Source organism: Ipomoea nil, unplaced genomic scaffold (assembly GCF_001879475.1).
Source record: "Ipomoea nil cultivar Tokyo-kokei standard unplaced genomic scaffold, Asagao_1.1 scaffold3321, whole genome shotgun sequence".
Taxonomy (NCBI): domain Eukaryota; kingdom Viridiplantae; phylum Streptophyta; class Magnoliopsida; order Solanales; family Convolvulaceae; genus Ipomoea; species Ipomoea nil.
Window position 1 is genome coordinate 3,476,736 of NW_017619749.1, and position 18,873 is coordinate 3,495,608.

General features: G+C 37.0%; 1 protein-coding gene across 1 annotated transcript; it reads left to right on the forward strand.

Moving 5' to 3' along the window:
- The first annotated feature begins 5,174 nt into the window (after window positions 1-5,174).
- Window positions 5,175-6,338, forward strand: LOC109170634 (protein EXORDIUM-like). The gene has a single exon (XM_019319833.1). The coding sequence runs from the start codon at window positions 5,229-5,231 to the stop codon at window positions 6,201-6,203; it is 975 nt and encodes a 324-aa protein (XP_019175378.1). The 5' UTR covers window positions 5,175-5,228; the 3' UTR covers window positions 6,204-6,338.
- The last annotated feature ends 12,535 nt before the right edge of the window (window positions 6,339-18,873 follow it).

Below are 18,873 nucleotides of genomic sequence, written 5' to 3' on the forward strand. Positions count from 1 at the left end.
GCCTCGACCGACCGTGGCCGAGGCGTCGCCTCGACCGACCGTGGCCGAGGCGTCGCCTCGACCGACCGTGGCCGAGGCGTCGCCTCGACCGTTCGTGGCCGTGGCGTCGCCTCGACCGACCGTGGCCGAGGCGTCGCCTCGACCGACCGTGGCCGAGGCGTCGCCTCGACCGACCGTGGCCGAGGCGTCGCCTCGACCGACCGTGGCCGAGGCGTCGCCTCGACCGATTGTGGCCGAGGCGTCGCCTCGACCGATCGTGGCCGAGGCGTGCGCTTCGGCTTATCGCGGCCGAGGCGTAGCCTCGTCCGATCGTTTTTTTTTTTTTTTCCGGGGCCGAGGCGTGACCTCGGCCACTGGGCTAAGGTGGCCGAGGCGCGGCCTCAGCCTGTGGCCGAGACGCGGCCTCGGCCTGTGGCCGAGGCGCGGACTCGGCCACTGGGCCAAGGCGCCGCCTCGGCCACTTGGCCGAGGCGCCGCCTCGGCAACTTGGCTGAGGCGTGTGCCTCGGCCTTGGCTGAGGCGCGCCCTCAGCCATTTTTTTTTTTTGAAACAACATGGGCGGACCACAAGCACGCCTCGGCAACTTGGCTGAGGCGCGGCCTCGACCAGGAGGCCGAGGCGTGTGCCTCGGCCTTGGCTGAGGCGCGCCCTCAGCCATTTTTTTTTTTTTTTTTTTTTTTTTTTTTTTTTTGAAACAACATGGGCGGACCACAAGCACGAGATATTTTTCCAAAAGATTTCAGAATGCAAAGCGGGCGGACCGCGATTTCCAAACACCAGTTCCAAACGATTACTAGAATATTAAGGAAAATACTTAATCAAATGTTCCTAGCTCCATACCCGAACGATCATCCTTACAGATGGTGTGGACTTATAGATCATTTCTGCCAATCTTTTTGCATGCTTTAACGTAACAACTGCGGGCCGCTCGCTGGTCTCCTCTGACAACCCCTATCCCGCTCGGAGTGGGGAACTTCATACACAAGTGTTCCACCGACACTATGGCCTTGAGGTTCTCCAGTGCCGGTCTACCTAATATGATGTTGTGCGCGCAAGTGAGTCTTACCACGATGAATTCCAAGTCAAGTTTGCGAATGTTAGAGCTCGTGCCTATCTCCACTGGTAAGACCACTGACCCCTCCGTCTCCACTGAATCACCCGTAAATCCAGAGAGTGGGGTACGTACTTCTTTGAGCTGGTTCCTAAGTATCCCTAACTTGGTGAAGACATCGTAATACATCACATTGACTGAGCTTCCCGTGTCGACTAAGATGCGGCGGATAATGACATCATTGACGTCCATCTCAATTACCAGGGCGTTACGATGGGGTAACGGGCCCTCTGGGAGGTCATCATCAGAGAAGGTGATGGCCTCCTGTCTCTGTTTCTTTTCTCTGGGAAGACTCGCCACTTCTCCCACGTATAGCCGCCGGCTCCACTTCTTTCTTTCCGCGGGCGTGTCGCCCCCTGCAGGTCCACCATAGATAAAGTGTATGGTGTACCTCTTTTGTCGTCTGGGTGCCACCTCGGTTTCTTTCTCGCTATCACTCTGCTCAGATATTTGGTCGTGGTCTCTTTTTTTGGCGTTTGAGGTGGACGGCTCGGTGCCATCCTCATTCCTCCAGACATTTTTTGGTGGATTGTGTTGCGGCTGTTGCTGCTGCTTGGGTCGCTTGACGAAATGTCGGAAGTAGCCCTGCTGGATGAGGTCTTCTATTTGTCTCTTCAAAACGTGACACTCATCCGTATCGTGTCCGGCATGCCTATGAAACCTGCAGTACTTTGTTTGGTCTGCCTTTGGGGAGACCTTCATGCACTCCTCGGGGAATTCTACCATTCCCATCTCCTCAGCTTGCTTTAGAATGACACTGACGGGATGGGTAAGAGGAGTCAAATTACGCAAGGGGACCAGGCGAGGCCGTTCGTGGTCTCGGCCTTTCCCTGCGATCGGGTGGTTCGAGAGTGGTGCCTGGCTGGGCGGACCAGCTTTCCCAGGCTTCCCATCTTTCCTACCATCCTCTTCGTCCTTCTTCTTCCTGTCGACGTCCTCTGCTTCGGCATAGCGGCTAGCCGTCCTCATCAGATCTTCGTAAGAGCGGGGGTGGTGAGCGTTCAGCTGCTTGTGGAAATACCCTGATCTTAAGGCATGGATAAATATCGGGATCGCCGCCTTGGAGTCGAAGTCGTAGACATTATTGACTTCCTTTTTCCATTTGATCAGGAAGTCTTTGAGGCTCTCGCCTCTATCTTGCTTCACTACACAGAGGTGAGAGAAGGGTTTCTTGCGATGTATGCTACCGGAGAAGTATGTTAGGAAGCTCTTGGATAACTCCCCAAAGTTTTGGATCGACCCATCTGGGATGGTGTTGAACCAGTCTTGGGCCGCTCCATCCAGTGTGGACAAGAACGCTCGGCACATGATGGCGTCCCCTGCCCCGATCATTACCACAGCAGCCTTGTACCTCGTCATGTGGACACGTGGGTCAGTGGCCCCCGTGTACTCCTTGATGGCGGGCAACCTAAAGTCCCTCGGCAAAGGTACGTCCATGATGCTAGGGGAGAATGGTGCTGCCATCCGTACCTCAGGTTCCGGCGACTGCTCCCGTGCCTCCACCCTTCTTGCTAACTTCTCGATTCTTCTCTGCAGCTTCTCGACCAGGGCCGACTCGTCAGGGTGCCGACGCGGGGCCGGCTGCCGCTCCTCCATGTGTCGGCGTGGAGCTAGTTCATCGACGTGCTGTCTATCCGAGTGTCGACGCGGAGCGGGTTCCTCGACGTTCCGTCCATCCAAGTGTCGGTGTGGGACCCGCTCATCAGCGCGTCGCTTCTCCGCCGAGTGCCGACGCAGAGCCGGCTCATCGACGCGTCGCTCCTCCAAGTGTCGTCGTAGGGCCGACTCATCAACGTGTCGGCGTGGGGTCGGCTCCCGAGACTCGCCCACCTCCTTTGTGGGTGATCTCTCGGCTTGTCTGTTCTCGTGTTGGCGAGGGCCTCTGGTAGAGGACCCCTCGGCCCGTGATCCTAATCTTTGCCGCACGGGCGCCCTCTGTCCCAATCGTTCTGGCGCAGATTGGGAAGGGCCTGGTTGTCGTCTGGCCGGTCCACTTCTTTGGGCCTCTACCCCTATTTGCTGGGGCCGCGGCGTGGGAACTTGGCCTTGCGGTCCCACCGCCACCTGATTTAGCGCCGCCGTCACTGCTTGCTGAATGATATCGGCGGTTGCCTGGAGGTTCACGGCTTGGTTCACCCCCCCATTGTTGAGTTGGTCTCGAAGGTCCCCGGGCCTCCCGTTCACGGCTTGGTTTACCCCTCCATTGTTGAGTTGGTCTCGAAGGTCCCCGGGCCTCCCGTTGTTGTGCTGTTCTCGGAGGTCCCCTCCGCGATTGTTGGTGAGTTGGTCCCGGAGGTCACCTGAGACATTGCCATTGTTCACGTTGCGAGAACCGTGGGAGCTGCGGGACGCCATTCTTTCAGGCTTGCTGTTGAAAGAGAAAAAGAGTAGTGTTATAGCCTGCTTGAGTATTGGACTCAGGCTCTCAATGAAAGCACCAATGACGGTAATAACGTTACCGGTCATAATATTAGAATAACAAATGATGTGACAAAGTAACAATAGACGTAACAATAGTTGTATTGCCTTTTGTCTCAGTATAGAAAGTACAGTGTGTCTTTGCTAGCTGAGGAGATCCCTATTTATACTTAGAGTCCCAACGGTAACAACACGGACATAAATGAGGAGCCTGGTCTTTAAGTCTCTCTCATCAATGGGGGCTTCAATGTTGTCTTCAATGTCAGTAAAGGTGGCACCTGTTGGGATTCCTGACCGTTGGAGTTTCTATTCGTTGGGTTCCCATGTGACGCTGAGTCAAGAGTCCATGCCCATTTGTGATCCGGGTCGGGCCTATTATCCTGTCAGTTATAATCTAAATTGATTGTGAAATCTATTACTCTGTATTTATTAATCAGCTGTAATCTTATAAATTCTTTTAAATAATTATATATTTTTTTTTGAAAGGAATATAATTATATATTTAATTATAAGCTTATTAGATATGAAACCCAGAGAATATAATCTCGAAATTTTGGTATTGTGTATTGCAATTATGCCAAGTATTCGGTATGTGTCACAAACATAAATTTTGTGGCCTATAACGTGCAATGCCACCTTAATTCCCTCCACCAGCTAAGCAATAGCATGAATAATGGCAGCAAAGAGAACAACAGAACTTTGTACATATTCCTCTAATATTCCAACATTTTTTAATATTCGAATAAGATCTCAAATTAAAAGTTTTAAATAAAATAATAAAAATGAAAAAAAAAATACTTTTTTTCCTAATAAAATCATAATATGATGTAACTATAAGTTTAATCAATCTAAATATGATCATAAGTAGTACGTTAAATATACTCGAAAATGGACAAGCCAAAATGGAAAGGGTGCTGTCTGACCTTATAGAAAAATACAAACTGTCTTGTAAATCAAAATATGAACCTAGGTTTCATATAATTAGTCCGTTTAAACCAAAAAGGTTTTAGTCCAATTTTATCAGAAATTAAACTCAAAACCTTATGATTATCCAAGTGAATTGTCTGACTAACTGATCTGGGATAGCCCTGAAGACACGTTTATTGCAGTCCCAGGTTTATAACTTGTCAAACATCCGACAGTTCACAGTTGGGAGGTATAAGGAAAATGTCATGTATTCGGTATTCCAGACCCCTATATTCATAAGAACGCGTTTTATCAATCTAACCTTCCCTTTTGCCAAAGAATCCTCCTGGAACCAGCAACTTTGGTTTGGTGGTTCCCATCTTTTATGTTGATAGGACATATGACCAAACTTGTTTAGTACAATAAAAGTAGTGTTCACAAGAAGCAAGAAACATGCCCAAACATGGCGCCATTAATTTAAACAGAGAAAAAGGCAATTAAAAACGAATAAAAAAAGAAACAGTTGTAGCAACCTCATCCAGTTGTATCCCTTTCCAGTTTCTAACCTTTTCCCAGATCGTGACGACCAAACTCCACTACGTTTTTGTCCTTTTTCTCTACCCGCAGGCTGTCTCTTAGTTGTCTTAAAACCACTCTCTCCCTTAGCTGTAATCTATGTGTAGATTCTCCGTCTCTATGCTGTGTTCTTTGCATTATATAAGCATTGCCCCACTCTCAGTTTTCCTCATCACTTCCAACTTAATTTCTCTTCTGTTCAGCTAACAAAGTTACAATGGCTTCTCTTCTTAAGCCCAGTTTTCTTTTTGTTCAATTAGCCATTTTCGCTTCATTGTTTCAATACTCCTTGGCTGCGAGGCAACTCGCTGAGTCAACCCAGGACCAGTCTTTTCTCTTTCAATATCACAACGGCGCTCTTCTCACCGGGAAGGTCACCGTAAACCTCATTTGGTATGGCAAATTCAAGCCTTCCCAACGCGCCATCGTTTCCGATTTCATCACCTCATTGTCTTCCACCACCTCTAAGCCCGCCGCCGCGGGTCAACCCTCCGTCGCGACGTGGTGGAAGGCCACCGAGAAATACTACGGCGCGCTCAAGTCCAAGAAAGCTTCCCCGCTCGTCCTCTCGCTAGGTACTCAGATCTTGGACGAGAAATATTCTCTGGGAAAATCACTGAAAGATCACCAGATTCAAGAGCTGGCAGCCAAGGGCGATCAGCAAAACGCCATTAACGTTGTACTCACGGCTTCCGATGTTGTCGTCGAAAGATTTTGCACTACCAGATGCGGGACCCACGGCTCTGCGTTGAGTTCCAAGATTACCCCTGCAAAGGGAAAGAATTACAAATTTGCCTACATCTGGGTTGGCAACTCGGAGACCGCGTGCCCGGGAAAATGCGCGTGGCCCTTCCACCAGCCCATTTATGGCCCGCAGGCCCAGCCCTTGGTGGCGCCCAATAACGATGTGGGCCTGGACGGTATGGTTATTAACTTAGCGAGCCTCATGGCTGGGACCGTGACGAACCCATTTGGAAACGGGTTCTACCAGGGCCCGGCGGACGCGCCGTTGGAGGCTGCTTCGGCTTGCACCGGGGTTTACGGAAGTGGGGCCTTCCCTGGATATGCTGGCAATCTGTTGGTGGACCCTACTAGTGGTGCTAGCTATAATGCGCATGGCGCAAATGGGAGGAAGTACTTGCTCCCAGCCCTGTTTGATCCTTCAACCTCGTCCTGTTCTACGCTGGTCTAATGTCGTGTTTGTTTACCGCGCAAACACACACACACAAACACATAGGATATTGTCATCTTTACATATTCTTTGATTCATTCATTCTTATTTAGAAATTCAGAATTTATTAATGAAAATGTACTTCATTCTTTCATATGTCCATTGTTGTTGCATTCCCTTTTGTTAAAAATAATTTAGGATAAATGCAAACTAAAATAATACTAAATACATATTAAATTAATTTGGTAAAAACTAACATTCGCGATTTTTATGTGACTAACTTCCATTTTTTGGTTGAACCTATCATGAATGAAAAACTGTGAAATGATTATTCTATCAAGCATGATGGAGACATATCTATTATGAAATTTCACAAAAAGTAAAATTCTATTATCCAAGAGTCGCCACACCTAACATGGTGATACATAGTTTCAACATGTCAGAAGCTTGCATATAGGGAGCATGGTGGTACATAGTTTCAACATGTTAGAAGCTTGCCATATAGGGAGTTGTCCAATTTCGAGTGTGCAAGCATCAAGCATATTTTTAGAGAAGGAAAAAAAGAAAAAAACAAACAAACAAAGATGTCAACTTTATTAGCTAATATTGCTACGAAAAAGAGTATAGCATGAGAATCATGGAAATCAACTCAGGAGCCAGGACTTTTGTCAGTGGGGTAGAACATTACAACAAAAAAAGATAGTTTTTTAAATAATTATAATAGAAAATAAATTATAAAGTACACATCTCATTTTATATATATATATATATATATATATATATATATATATGAAATTGTGTTGAAGCAATAGCCTAACTATTAATAATAATAAAAAGTCATAAAAATTATTTAAGCACTACAAGATTCAAACCTTCAACCTTACCAAAAATCAAACAAACACCTAGCCAGCTAAACCAAACCAACACTTGTTGACATTTTTGTGTTTTATTGTACTAATACTTGAAACCTGTTATATATATATATATATATATATATATATATATATATAAAAGGGTAATATAGGGATGAGGGTAGGGGTGGGGGAGGGGGTAGCTATATATATATACACATACAAGGGTAATATAGGGATGAGGGTAGGGGTGGGGGAGGGAACAGCTACCCCTATGCTGAATCCGCCCCTGTCTCCATAGTTCCGTTTTTTTTTTTTTTTTTTTTTTTTTTTTTTTTTTTTTTTGGAATACAGAAAAGGGGGAAAGACCCTAAGCTGAGGAAACAAAAAATATGTTTAGCCTGCGCCGTTTTAGGGACGAGACGCGAACACACAGCACCCAACTAGTCATTATGGACTAATATGTAGCAGCCAGGGGAATAAAAAAACATCCTGTCAGCCCTATTCTTGACTGCCAAGGTTACAATCGTTATACCATGCACCAGGGCGCATATAACAATGTGCGTACCGCGCCTCTCAAAACGGCGTCGTTTTGTTAAGTTGTGTGGAGAATTAACGTGATAAAAATGTATGTGTATTCAATTATAAAATTCTGTGTTTTCAATTATAAAATTTTGTACATTCGAAACAGTGAATTTTTATCATTTAAAAAAAATTATGTGTTTTCAAGTATAAAATTCTGTGTTTTCTATTATATAATTCTGTACATTCACATGAGAATTTTCAGTTATAAAATTCTGTGTTTTCTATTATATAAGTTTATACTTTCGAAACATGGAGATTTTCAGTTATAAAAATTTTATGTTTTTAGGTATAAAATTTTATACATTTGAAACATAATTTTTTTTAAAGACTTAACATCATCGTTTTGGGCTAGGACGCAGTGCACCCTGGTGCACGATATAATTTGCCCCTGGCGAACAAAGTTGAGGAAAAAAAAAAGGCTACTTGGGCCTGAGTGTGACGAGCCAAGTCCGCAACAATGCCCAATAGGCAGTGTTAAGACCCAAAACAATGACGTTGGTCCAAAGTAAAGGTTCATCTCAAATCACCAAAGTTTGAAGCTTGACAGCACGTGCGAGAAGACAAGTCCTACAGGCTACAGCGCTACAAAGCTTTTCCAGCATATATACACAACTGCATGTACAAATATTCCCCGGCCCCCAAAAAATAAAAACTCATCTTCGATCTTTGTATTGGCCTGCTATGTCGTCTTCTCTAACTTTTATGGCTTTATATAGTAAATTATTATAATGTGTATATCTTTCACAGTTTCACACTTTCACCTCTGGATCTGAAATAAAAAAACGTGCAAACTGTGACCGACCGACAAGTCCTTTGTTTCCTTCCAACGTTGTTAACATAATTATTGGTCACTGTGCCCGGCCGGTTGATGTAACAACAGATCATTGCCTTATGTGCCTCTATTCAACTCCCTTCTCATCTTGCATCATCTACTTCACATGGTTACGTTTTATTCTCTCTTGCATATAATGTAGTCTTTAATAGCTTTGAATATCTTGAGGTGAAAACTGATTTTCAACTTTAAAAACAGGGTAATTAATCATAAAATTTTACTTATTAATGAACAATTCTCGTGAGTGAACTGATAAGCAAAAGATAAGTTAATACCTGATTTGCTCTATCGACTATTAGAATTTTACCACTTTAACTATCAACTACTAAAGTTGTTCAATTTAATCCCTAATTTTTACCCAATCAAACTTGAAGGTTAAAAGAGGAACTAACGCTAGAAATAAGAGCTTTTTTAGTCAATAAGAGCTATGCAAGTGAGTGTTGATGGCTGTCGGTAAGAAAAAAATTTAAATCTTCACAAAAACACGTAAGAAAGATAATTAAGGAATACTATACGAAAGGTATTCTCAAAAAAAAAAAGGAATACGAAAGGAAAGAGACGCTGAATAACAGTTCATATTTATATAATATAAAAAATCATGAATTTTACGGTAGATGACAAAGTCATCCTTTCATTTGGGGCCAACGACTGACCTTGTTGGGTCTATTCTGCCATGATTTTGCATACTTTAGTTTTGAGCCTTTCATAGTTATAGAATCTGCTGTCCAAACTACATAAGGTTCAGAATCTATAAAAATAATGCTACTCATACATACACATGTTATTATATGACATTAGTCATAAGGTGCATGCCTATGTGTTCCAAGGTTGTACACAAGTCCTAAATATTATATGGTCCACTGAATATTCTCTACCAACAAAATGACACTCATGTATGTTTAATTTGTGCATTTTCTCAACATAATTTTGAGAATTCTACAATTTCATGCAATAATGACGAATACTATATGTATGTATGTGTGTGTGTGTGTGTATATATATATATATATATATATATATATATATATATATATATGTAATTGTTTTTGCATGCAGTCGGCCTTCTCATGTGCGGTTGTGTGGTTGCTAGCTTTAGGTGCGTGGTTTTCCTTCTTAAAGTGTGTGTTTTGTGTGCTTAAGGTGCGTCGACTTAAAGCTTTAGGTGCGTGGTTTTCATTCTTAAGGTGCGTGATTTGCATGCTTAAGGTGCATCAGTTGTTGAAACTTAAGGTGCGCCATTTTAAACATTTAGGTGCGTGATTTGTATTCTTAAAGTGCGTCTTTTTAAGTTAACCACACAATCGCACAGGAAGCCATATCTACACTTGAACCCTTCCCCCCACACACACACACACACACACACACACACACACACACACACACACACACACACACACACACACATATATATATATATATATATATATATATATGTTCAGGTGCATTTAAGAGTTTCCCGTGCGGTTGTGCGGGTGATTAATGTGCGCGAGTTTTGTACTTAATGTGCGTGAGTCTTGTGCGTAATGTGCGTGAGTTTTGTACTTAATGTGTGTGAGTCTTGTGCGTAATGCGCGTGAGTTTTGTGCTTAATGTGTGTGAGTGTGTACTTAATGTGAGTTGTTGTTGAAATTTTAAAGTGCATGAGTTTTATGTTTAATGTGTGTGAGTTTTATGCTTAATGTGCGTGAGTCGTGTGCTTAAAGTGCGTGAGTTTTGTATTTAATGTGCATGAGTGTGTACTTAATGTGAGTTGTTTTTAAAACTTAAGGTGCGTGTGTTTTTGTGCTTAACATGCGTGAGGCTTGTGCTTAACATGCATGAGATTTGTACTTAACATGCGTGAGGCTTGTGCTTAACATGCGTGAGGTTTTGTTCTGAAGGTGTTTTGTTTGTGTGCTTAATGTGCGTGTGTTGTGTACTTTAAGTGCGTCAGATTAATGCTTAACGTGCGTCCACCCGCACAACCGCACGGGAAGCCTCAAATGCACTTGATCTCTTACATATATATGTGTGTGTGTTATTTGAGGAACTTGAAGAAATTAATTCAATTTTGTCAAAATATAAAGTATTGTATATATTTTTTTTTGTTAATATTCAGCTATATTTTTCTTAATATTTATTATCTTAAATTGACACGAACCTAGACTGCTCAACTTTACAAACTCAAAGAATTACTTGTGATAGATGATGATAAATCTTTCTCTCTATTTGATTAGGGTAAAGATGTAAAGATTTTAGGTGGAATCCACTTCAAAAGGATGATTATGACACGGATCAAGTTAAGAGTTCCTCCGTAAGATGGTAAATAAATATTCTCACAAATAAATTCTTTTTTAATTTAACAATTTATTTGTTTGTACCAAAATAGATTTATAAATAACAAAATTATAGACATTGTTATGGACTTTTAGCTATTTTAAAAATTAAGGGTACATGTTTTCAAAATAATAATAATAATAATAATAATAATAATAATAATAATAATAATAATAATAATAATAATAATAATAAATTAAGGTTACATCATCCCTCAAACATATCTAGGGGTCCTCTTTGGTTGTTTGCCCATATACTTTACTTGCAAGCTATTTAAGAGTTGGGTGGAGTGCCTCGAGAGATACACGTCAGGCAACTTCGAACTCATGAGGATTAGAGCATCACTAACAAGGGGTTTTACACAAGAATTAATAAAAAAATTAGATATATGAAGGAGATAGGAAAGAGGGGTGGGTTGGTCCGGTTAATTTAGGGGTTTTGCAGGGGTGGGGGGGGGTTGCAGGGTTTTGCAGTTTTTTATTTTTCTTTTTCATTTTCACTCATTTCTCTTTTCTAATCACATCTCAAAAAATTATACCAAAATTCTCACTATTAATGATGCCCTTAGGATGGTTGTGGTTTAAGCATTTTGATATTGGATGTAATGGTTGGTGTTGTTAGGTTCATATCATTAGTCATGCAAAATAATAATAATAATTAAAGAATATTAAATCACGGAAATAATAGTAATTTGAGTCAAAACTACCAAACGTTCTTATTTATATTGTTTACTAGTTTTTTACGCGCATTGCGGGATTGGGATAATGCCCAATGCTTTTTTGTTAAATAAGTACTTTAAAGTATATTAAGGCAGGATTATATTGAAATTGTTCATGCATAGATAATTGAAGGTTGAATTTGCGTATTTAAATAGGTAATTCTTCTCCCAAAGGTTGAGTCCCCAACCCCAAGGGCCCCCCACACTCCGACCCGACAGAGCATTGTGGGAAGTTGTAAATTACGGTGACTCAATGGTTCAGCAGACAGGGCCAAATGCTGATAAGCACAAGGAATCTGCCCATTTTGGACATAATTCTCGCACTGCCGCCGCCAAGGTTCAAACCTTGGTCTCTTCTCCCAAATACTACCCATTAAACCATTGAGCTAAGCCCGTGCGAGTTAAATAGGTAATTCTAAGTTTACAAATGCAAGATAATATAGTCAATATTGATTATAATTGTCAATAAAATAATTGTATAGGTATAGTTGAAACCAAATACGGGACATAAGGGAGAACAAATAAAAATTAGGGCATAAAATATTAAATATATACTAATATTGTTTGAGGAGATTCCGACATTAGGATTAATTTGTGGTTAAGTTCTATTAAGACTTTAATATTAGAATTAGATTAATGGTGTAGTTATAATTCTATATTAGACTTTAATATTAGAATTAGACTAAAGGTGAATTAACGGAAAAGTTAAATGGATAATCATATAATTAAGGATAAATTAGAAAATGTTAAAAGAAAAAAATTAAAACCTGAACAATATGAACCATTCATTTGATTTAATAATTTGGCGGTCATTTTTTCTACCCAATGTTAATAATTAAATAAATTCGCTAGTCAAATCCGCTAACGCTAATCGCTAACTGCTGATTGTCAAACAAGGACATTGCGAGGTAGTTCTCACTTCAATTTGTTGTGTGATTTGAATACTCTCTTTGTCACAAAATCTCTCAAGTAGTTAATATGGTTGGCTTTATTAATTATATTTTTTTAATTTTTTCATGGTATTGATAAAATACTTGGTAAATAAATATATAGCATTATTTTGTATTATAACTTTGATATTTAATTAGAAAAATAGTGCACAAAAAAGATAATAGATAATGTAGTGAATATAATCAATTGATGAATTTGAATGTAACAATTTGTACATTTGAAAAAAATAAAGACAATATAACTAATGAAAATATTTCTTTTAATTAATTTATTGATAATTAATAATTTTTTTTTCACTGAATAAAGACATTGTAAGGACAATGTAGCGAATATAACCAATTAATAAATTTGAATATAAAGAATTTTTATATTGAAAAAAAATAAAGACAATATAACTAATAAAATTATTTCTCTTATTTAATTTATTGATAATGAATAATTTTTTTTTTTTGAATAAAGGCATTGAGGACACATAATTCTAAATTAAAGAAATGCGTATGTATTATTTTTTGTTGTAACTACTAAATTATTATTTAGATAATTTAATAAGAGTAAAATAGAGTACTAATTATGCCAACTTTGATTGGGATGAGGTTCGAACCTAAGACTTTTTTTTATTGAAATCAATGAGTAAGTTAACAGTGAACTAACGGCTATTCTTAAAATTTTAACGAAATTAGTAACGGTGTGTGGGTATTTTAGAAAATTTTAGTGTAAAATTTAAATCTGATCAATCTTTTAATCAATTTGAGCCATTCATTTGATTAAAATCTGTGACCACCATTTTTTCTACCCATTATAGGCCTAACTCTCTTGGGTTCTTATTAGTATAGTAGATAGTAGATCTTATTACTATAGTAGATATTGTCCTTTTGGAAGAATTTTAGTCAATTCTCAATTTTGAGTAAAACTGAGCATTTCACTTTCTTAACATATATTGTATATTTTACTAATAAAAATAATAATTTTAACTCCATAAATATCGGCATTGTTTGATAAATGACAGATCCGTCATTTTCAACGATTTTATCAAGTCAAAATATCAAAAACTTCGTTTGGTAAATCAACGGATTAGAACAACGATTTGCTCCAAACTATTGAAGTCCCAAACGATGCTTTAAATCCTTCTCCAGAACACTCTCCACTTAATATTTTTTTTGAAAAAAGTAAAAAAAAAAAAAAAAAAAAAAAAAAACAAACTCTGTAGATTTAAGGAGCGCACCCTTGCTCATTTGATATGGGATGGGCAAGGGGTGAAAGTGTATGGGTGTTGAGCTCCCTTTTATAGAAATTTACCGCCCCTTCATTCTTATTACGCCTTTGATTTGGGGTTCGAAATTATCCCACATACTTTTGTTATTATTATTATTATTATTATTATTATTATTATTATTATTATTATTATTATTATTATTATTATCCCACATCATATTTATTTTATTTTAGTATTTCATAGTAAAATTGATAATAATAATATTTTTTTTATTATTTTTTTTATTATGAATGTCTTTCTTATGTTTTTTACTTGTTAACTGCAAATAGTAAATAACTAACTTTAACAAATTTATCTTTACAAATCGCTAATATGATTTGTCGGTCAAAATTATTGACATAATCCGCTGACACAATTTACTAACCGTTATTCAGTAATTGCCAACACAAGGCCATAATAGTATTTCCATAAGTGAGACATTCTTTATAACCAACCCATATGTGGTCCTAATATAAAATCAAAACTTTTACCCAACTTCAATTCAATTATATAAACTCTTAAATAGAAACTAAAAGTGACTTATTATTTTAATTTAGGAGAAAATTTGTAGTCGTTATACGAAAGTACGTTATGGGTAAATCATGTAATGTGACTATATATATAGTCGGCAAATATTTACAAAGAAATAAATCAAGTTAGGTTGTCTATAACTGACCGACTCAAACCAAGAAGACCAATAAACATCTCCTACGTACATGAAGTCAAACATAAAATCTTGTGGCTAATTGGAGTTGCCTGCAAAAGTGACTTATTACTTTTCATTTTTAAAAATTATAGACATTTTGCGACCCCACTTAGACCCGTATTGAAGAATAAGCTAAATTAGTCTCGAAAAATGTGGATAAGTAGGTGAAACATAACTTTCGTATAAGATAGTTATAACTTTGTTTCTTGCTAACATTTTTTTTGTTGAACCCATTACATATGGTCTTTTTAGTAATGTAGCAAACAGACACAAAATAAATTTACAATTTAAAATTAAATTATTTATAAATACTAATGTAGCAAACACTTTCTCATTTCTTATTAATTAAGGATATCTCACAATTTCTTTGACACATCTTCCTTTGACCCAAATGAGGGACACAAAAGAAGGCAAAATAACTATAGACATTAAGGGGCGTTTGGGGTTCACAGAATGTTAGATTGTTGAGAATGTTAAATTACTGGGAATGTTAGATTTATGTGTTTGGTTTAAAACTAAGATATATAAATAAGACAACGGTAATAAGATAAATTGATTAAAACGTCAAAAGCCCAACATTAATAATAAGATAAGGGAATGTGAGATTACCTAAGAAATAGGAGGGTATCTCACATTCTCTTCCAATGGCTAAAAACTTAATACGAAGCTTATCTGACATTCCATGTAAAAATTACATAACCAGAACCAAACATAAAAATCTTATATTACCAAGTAAATATAATCTTGATTATCTTATATAACCTAAATCAAACGCCCCTAAAAATAATGCCGGGACCAATTTTCTTTGATGGCCACGATTCTTGGTCTGACCAGAAAGGCTAGATTGATCACGGCCACTTCGCAATGGTCCCGGTTGCCATAGCTTAAAATATTTAACAATAATAATTATAAGTCATGGTGGTCATGGCTTAAAGAACTTAATTATTGGGGTAGGTGAATGGGAAAGTTTGGGAATGCCCTTGTATTTTTGTCACATTCATTGTATGTGGAACTTTTCATTTATTTTTAAAAATATTTAGAAGTGAAAATATAAAATTAATAACGTAACAACAAATCTCATTCTTCATATTTCAACTCCGATTACGTATAATTATAGTAATTTTTTTTTTTAAGTTTTAATGTTCTCAAAAGAAAATTAAAAATTTATTTTTAATATATTAATTTGGATTTAGTTTGAAATATGTTTGTAGAGTTTGACTCTTATTTAAAAGGAAAAACACACTTTACAAGGGTAACAAAGTGCTTACTAATTGACCTAATTAAGTTATTGAAATGCAAACAAAAGTGGTGAGTACAAATATGATTTATATGAGTAAATTAAATATTTAGCCCCGTTAGAATAGCTCAAGTGATCGACCAATCAACGTTTAGTCTTGCTTATAGTGACATGGTAGGGTCGAATTCCACTAGATACATAACATGAAAAGTTATTTGGGGCTTTCGCCAATCATGAATTAAGAACCTGAGAAAGCATTTGGGGGTTTTGACTAATCAGCTGGTAAAATTTTGTTGTATACAAAGTGTTCACATAAATGCTCTGTCGGGTCGGGGTGTGGGGACCCTTAAGGTTGGGGTTCAGCCTTTTGGAAGAATGTTAATAGAATCCAACATATAATATGATGAAGTCGGGTTATAGAAAAATAATAAATAAATAAATGTTTTAAACTTTTTTGGATATTAGATCTGATACATCCAAACACGACAAATAATCAAGATTAGAGGAAGATATTCACATGCTGTCAAGATTATATAACATGTGTTTGGCTGACATTACTACACACCAATTCAAATAGTGATCTATTTAATTTCTTTTCCTTATAATATTCCCATTAATTATTAGACCACATCTTACACACTCTCTTAATCACAAAGAAAATGGAAGGATAAAATACAATAATATATCCTCACGACCTCACCTACTACACACAAGGGGTTTGGTCAATATGAAGTGATGAAGAAGCATTATATTATTTTCTTAATTTGACCTTAAAACTTGTATGTAATCCTGATTAGAAATATTCAAAAAAAAAATTTCAAGATTATGAATGAATTCTGGCCAACGTTGCCTTAATGACAGAATTAGCCTTGTTGAGTTTGTATTTTTATTCACATATAATTTCTATTAAAAATTTATTTGAATGTTTAAATTTAAATTTGTGTGGCGATAAGTTTTACTTTTGTTATTTATTTTATTATGAATTTATATGATAAGTTAATAATGTCAGATTTTGATACTAATAATAAATATCCTCGTCATTTCTTCACTTATATCAAACTTGTGTACCATTTCTCGAAATGTCAAATTGTGTTTGGTAGTTGTCATACAATTTCAACCATAGATTATCTTTTGCTATTGTAATATCATTTTCATTTATGATATTGGGTCTAAAAAAATAAAAATAAAACCACTAACGTATTATGGAAAAAAATGTCATTTATACAAAGAATATATAACGATAAAATCGAAATAACTTATTAAAAACTATTTCTTGAAAGATTGATACATGATATTTTAATAAGGAAAATGATATTTTCCATTATTAAGTTTTTTCTAGTATTTTTTTCCTCATTATATATGACTTATATTTATTGGGTATTATGAATTAGTTGAACTCATATCCTTTTAATCAAATACTAAATGAATCAATTAGATAATGTCACATCAATTTATCAAAAAAAAAAAAAGATAATGTCACACCAGTGTGGAAATTATAAGTGTAATTTTATGATGGATGTATAGTATTACTCTTTTAATAAATGCTCAAAAGTTGGCTAAAGTTTTTTTTTTTATTTTTTTATTTTATAACTTTCTTGACAATTATGTATTAGACAAACTAAAAAATCAACTTTAAAGCCATTTTTTTAAAAAAATTATTAATGAGAATATCATATGTCATATAAATAAAAACCGTTAATTTATTGATGCTATCAAACACAAATGTATTTAATATATATATATATATATATATATATATATATATATAACTAGATGAAATAGCAAAGTGTTTTAACGCCAGAAATTTCAAAGTGATATGATAGCTTATAAAATCATTGGCCACTTCTCACAGGTGACAAAACAATAAAATAAAAAAGCCTTGCTTTTTGTCACATGTCCATTGTTGGAAGACTTTTTTTTTTTTTTTTTTTTTTTTTTGAAGAATTGTTGGGAGAAATTATTAGAAATGGGAATATCCCAAGTAATGTGCGAATGTACATGCGATTACATTGTTTGGAAATTGACATAAAATAATCACGTGCTAGTTTTCCATGTAATAATTATTGTTAGGCGGGGCTTGTATTTTGCATGATTCATCGTATTTATTTACTGGAAAAATAAAAAGAAATTGGAGAATAATTTATTGCTATAATTATTATTTTTATATTATTAGTAATTATGAATAACATAATATTGCTATATAAATATAAAACATAATTTATAAATATATATATATATATATATATATATATATATTGAATGCTAATGACTCTATTACATTGTAATATCAAACAAAGAGTCAACAACGCCTCAGGTTCGATCCCATGACCTCCCATATGGGAGAGGTCACTACATGCCATCAGAGCACAAGGTGAAAATCACGAGGTGGTTCGAGTCTTTCTCTGTCCAAATCTACCCGACTAATCCCAAATGGAATCGTCAAATCCGGGTTATCTCAAATAAAAAGAACTCATTTGTCACTTGAATTACCCTGTTGGATTTACTTTGATGAATCATGAGTATTATTACAAATCTGCATGGACAGCTCAACTGGTCACAAAGGTGAAACTTTGAATGAATGACTAGGGATTGAGTCTCACCAGCGACAGTGAGAGGAGTTCAGCCTTTTGGAAGAATGAGTATTATTACAAGAATCATGAATATTTAAAATAATAATAATAAATCTTAGATAGCTGCGAGAGGCACGAGCGGAGGGAGATGGTAGTTTGGTAGGTGTCGTCAACTCATCGTTGGGGCTGCGCTCTGTGTTTGGCATTTCTATAAATTATGTTGCAGGGGTAAAATTGTAACATGGAGCGAATAATTTGCATAATTGTTTGCTTTTTTTTTTTTTTTTTTTTTTTTTTTTTTTTTTTTTTTTTTTTTTTTAAGTAGGAAGATAACACTTTAGCAAACACAACTAGCTCACTGCTCACCACCACCTTAACTTGTTTGGTGTGAGGGATGGATATTCCATCCATCATAATTGACAATAGATAATGGGGTGGGGCTTCAAGCACTTTTACATCCCCATCCTACTAACAAAAGAGCTTAACAAAAAAAAAAAAAAAAAAAAAAAAAAGAAGAAGAAGAAGAAGAAGAAGAAATACCTGAACAAGGGTATAGTTATATTTTATTATCAAAATAGTGTTTCAAAATGACATTTTAAAGATTTACTAATTTCATTAAGGCATGTTGCCGTTTTTCGTCGACCACAAAATAACTTGTTTTGAATCAAACTCC

What these genes read in the sequence shown, in the direction of transcription:
- LOC109170634 (XM_019319833.1), top strand. Translation starts at nt 5,229, where the DNA reads ATGGCTTCTCTTCTTAAGCCCAGTTTTCTTTTTGTTCAATTAGCCATT.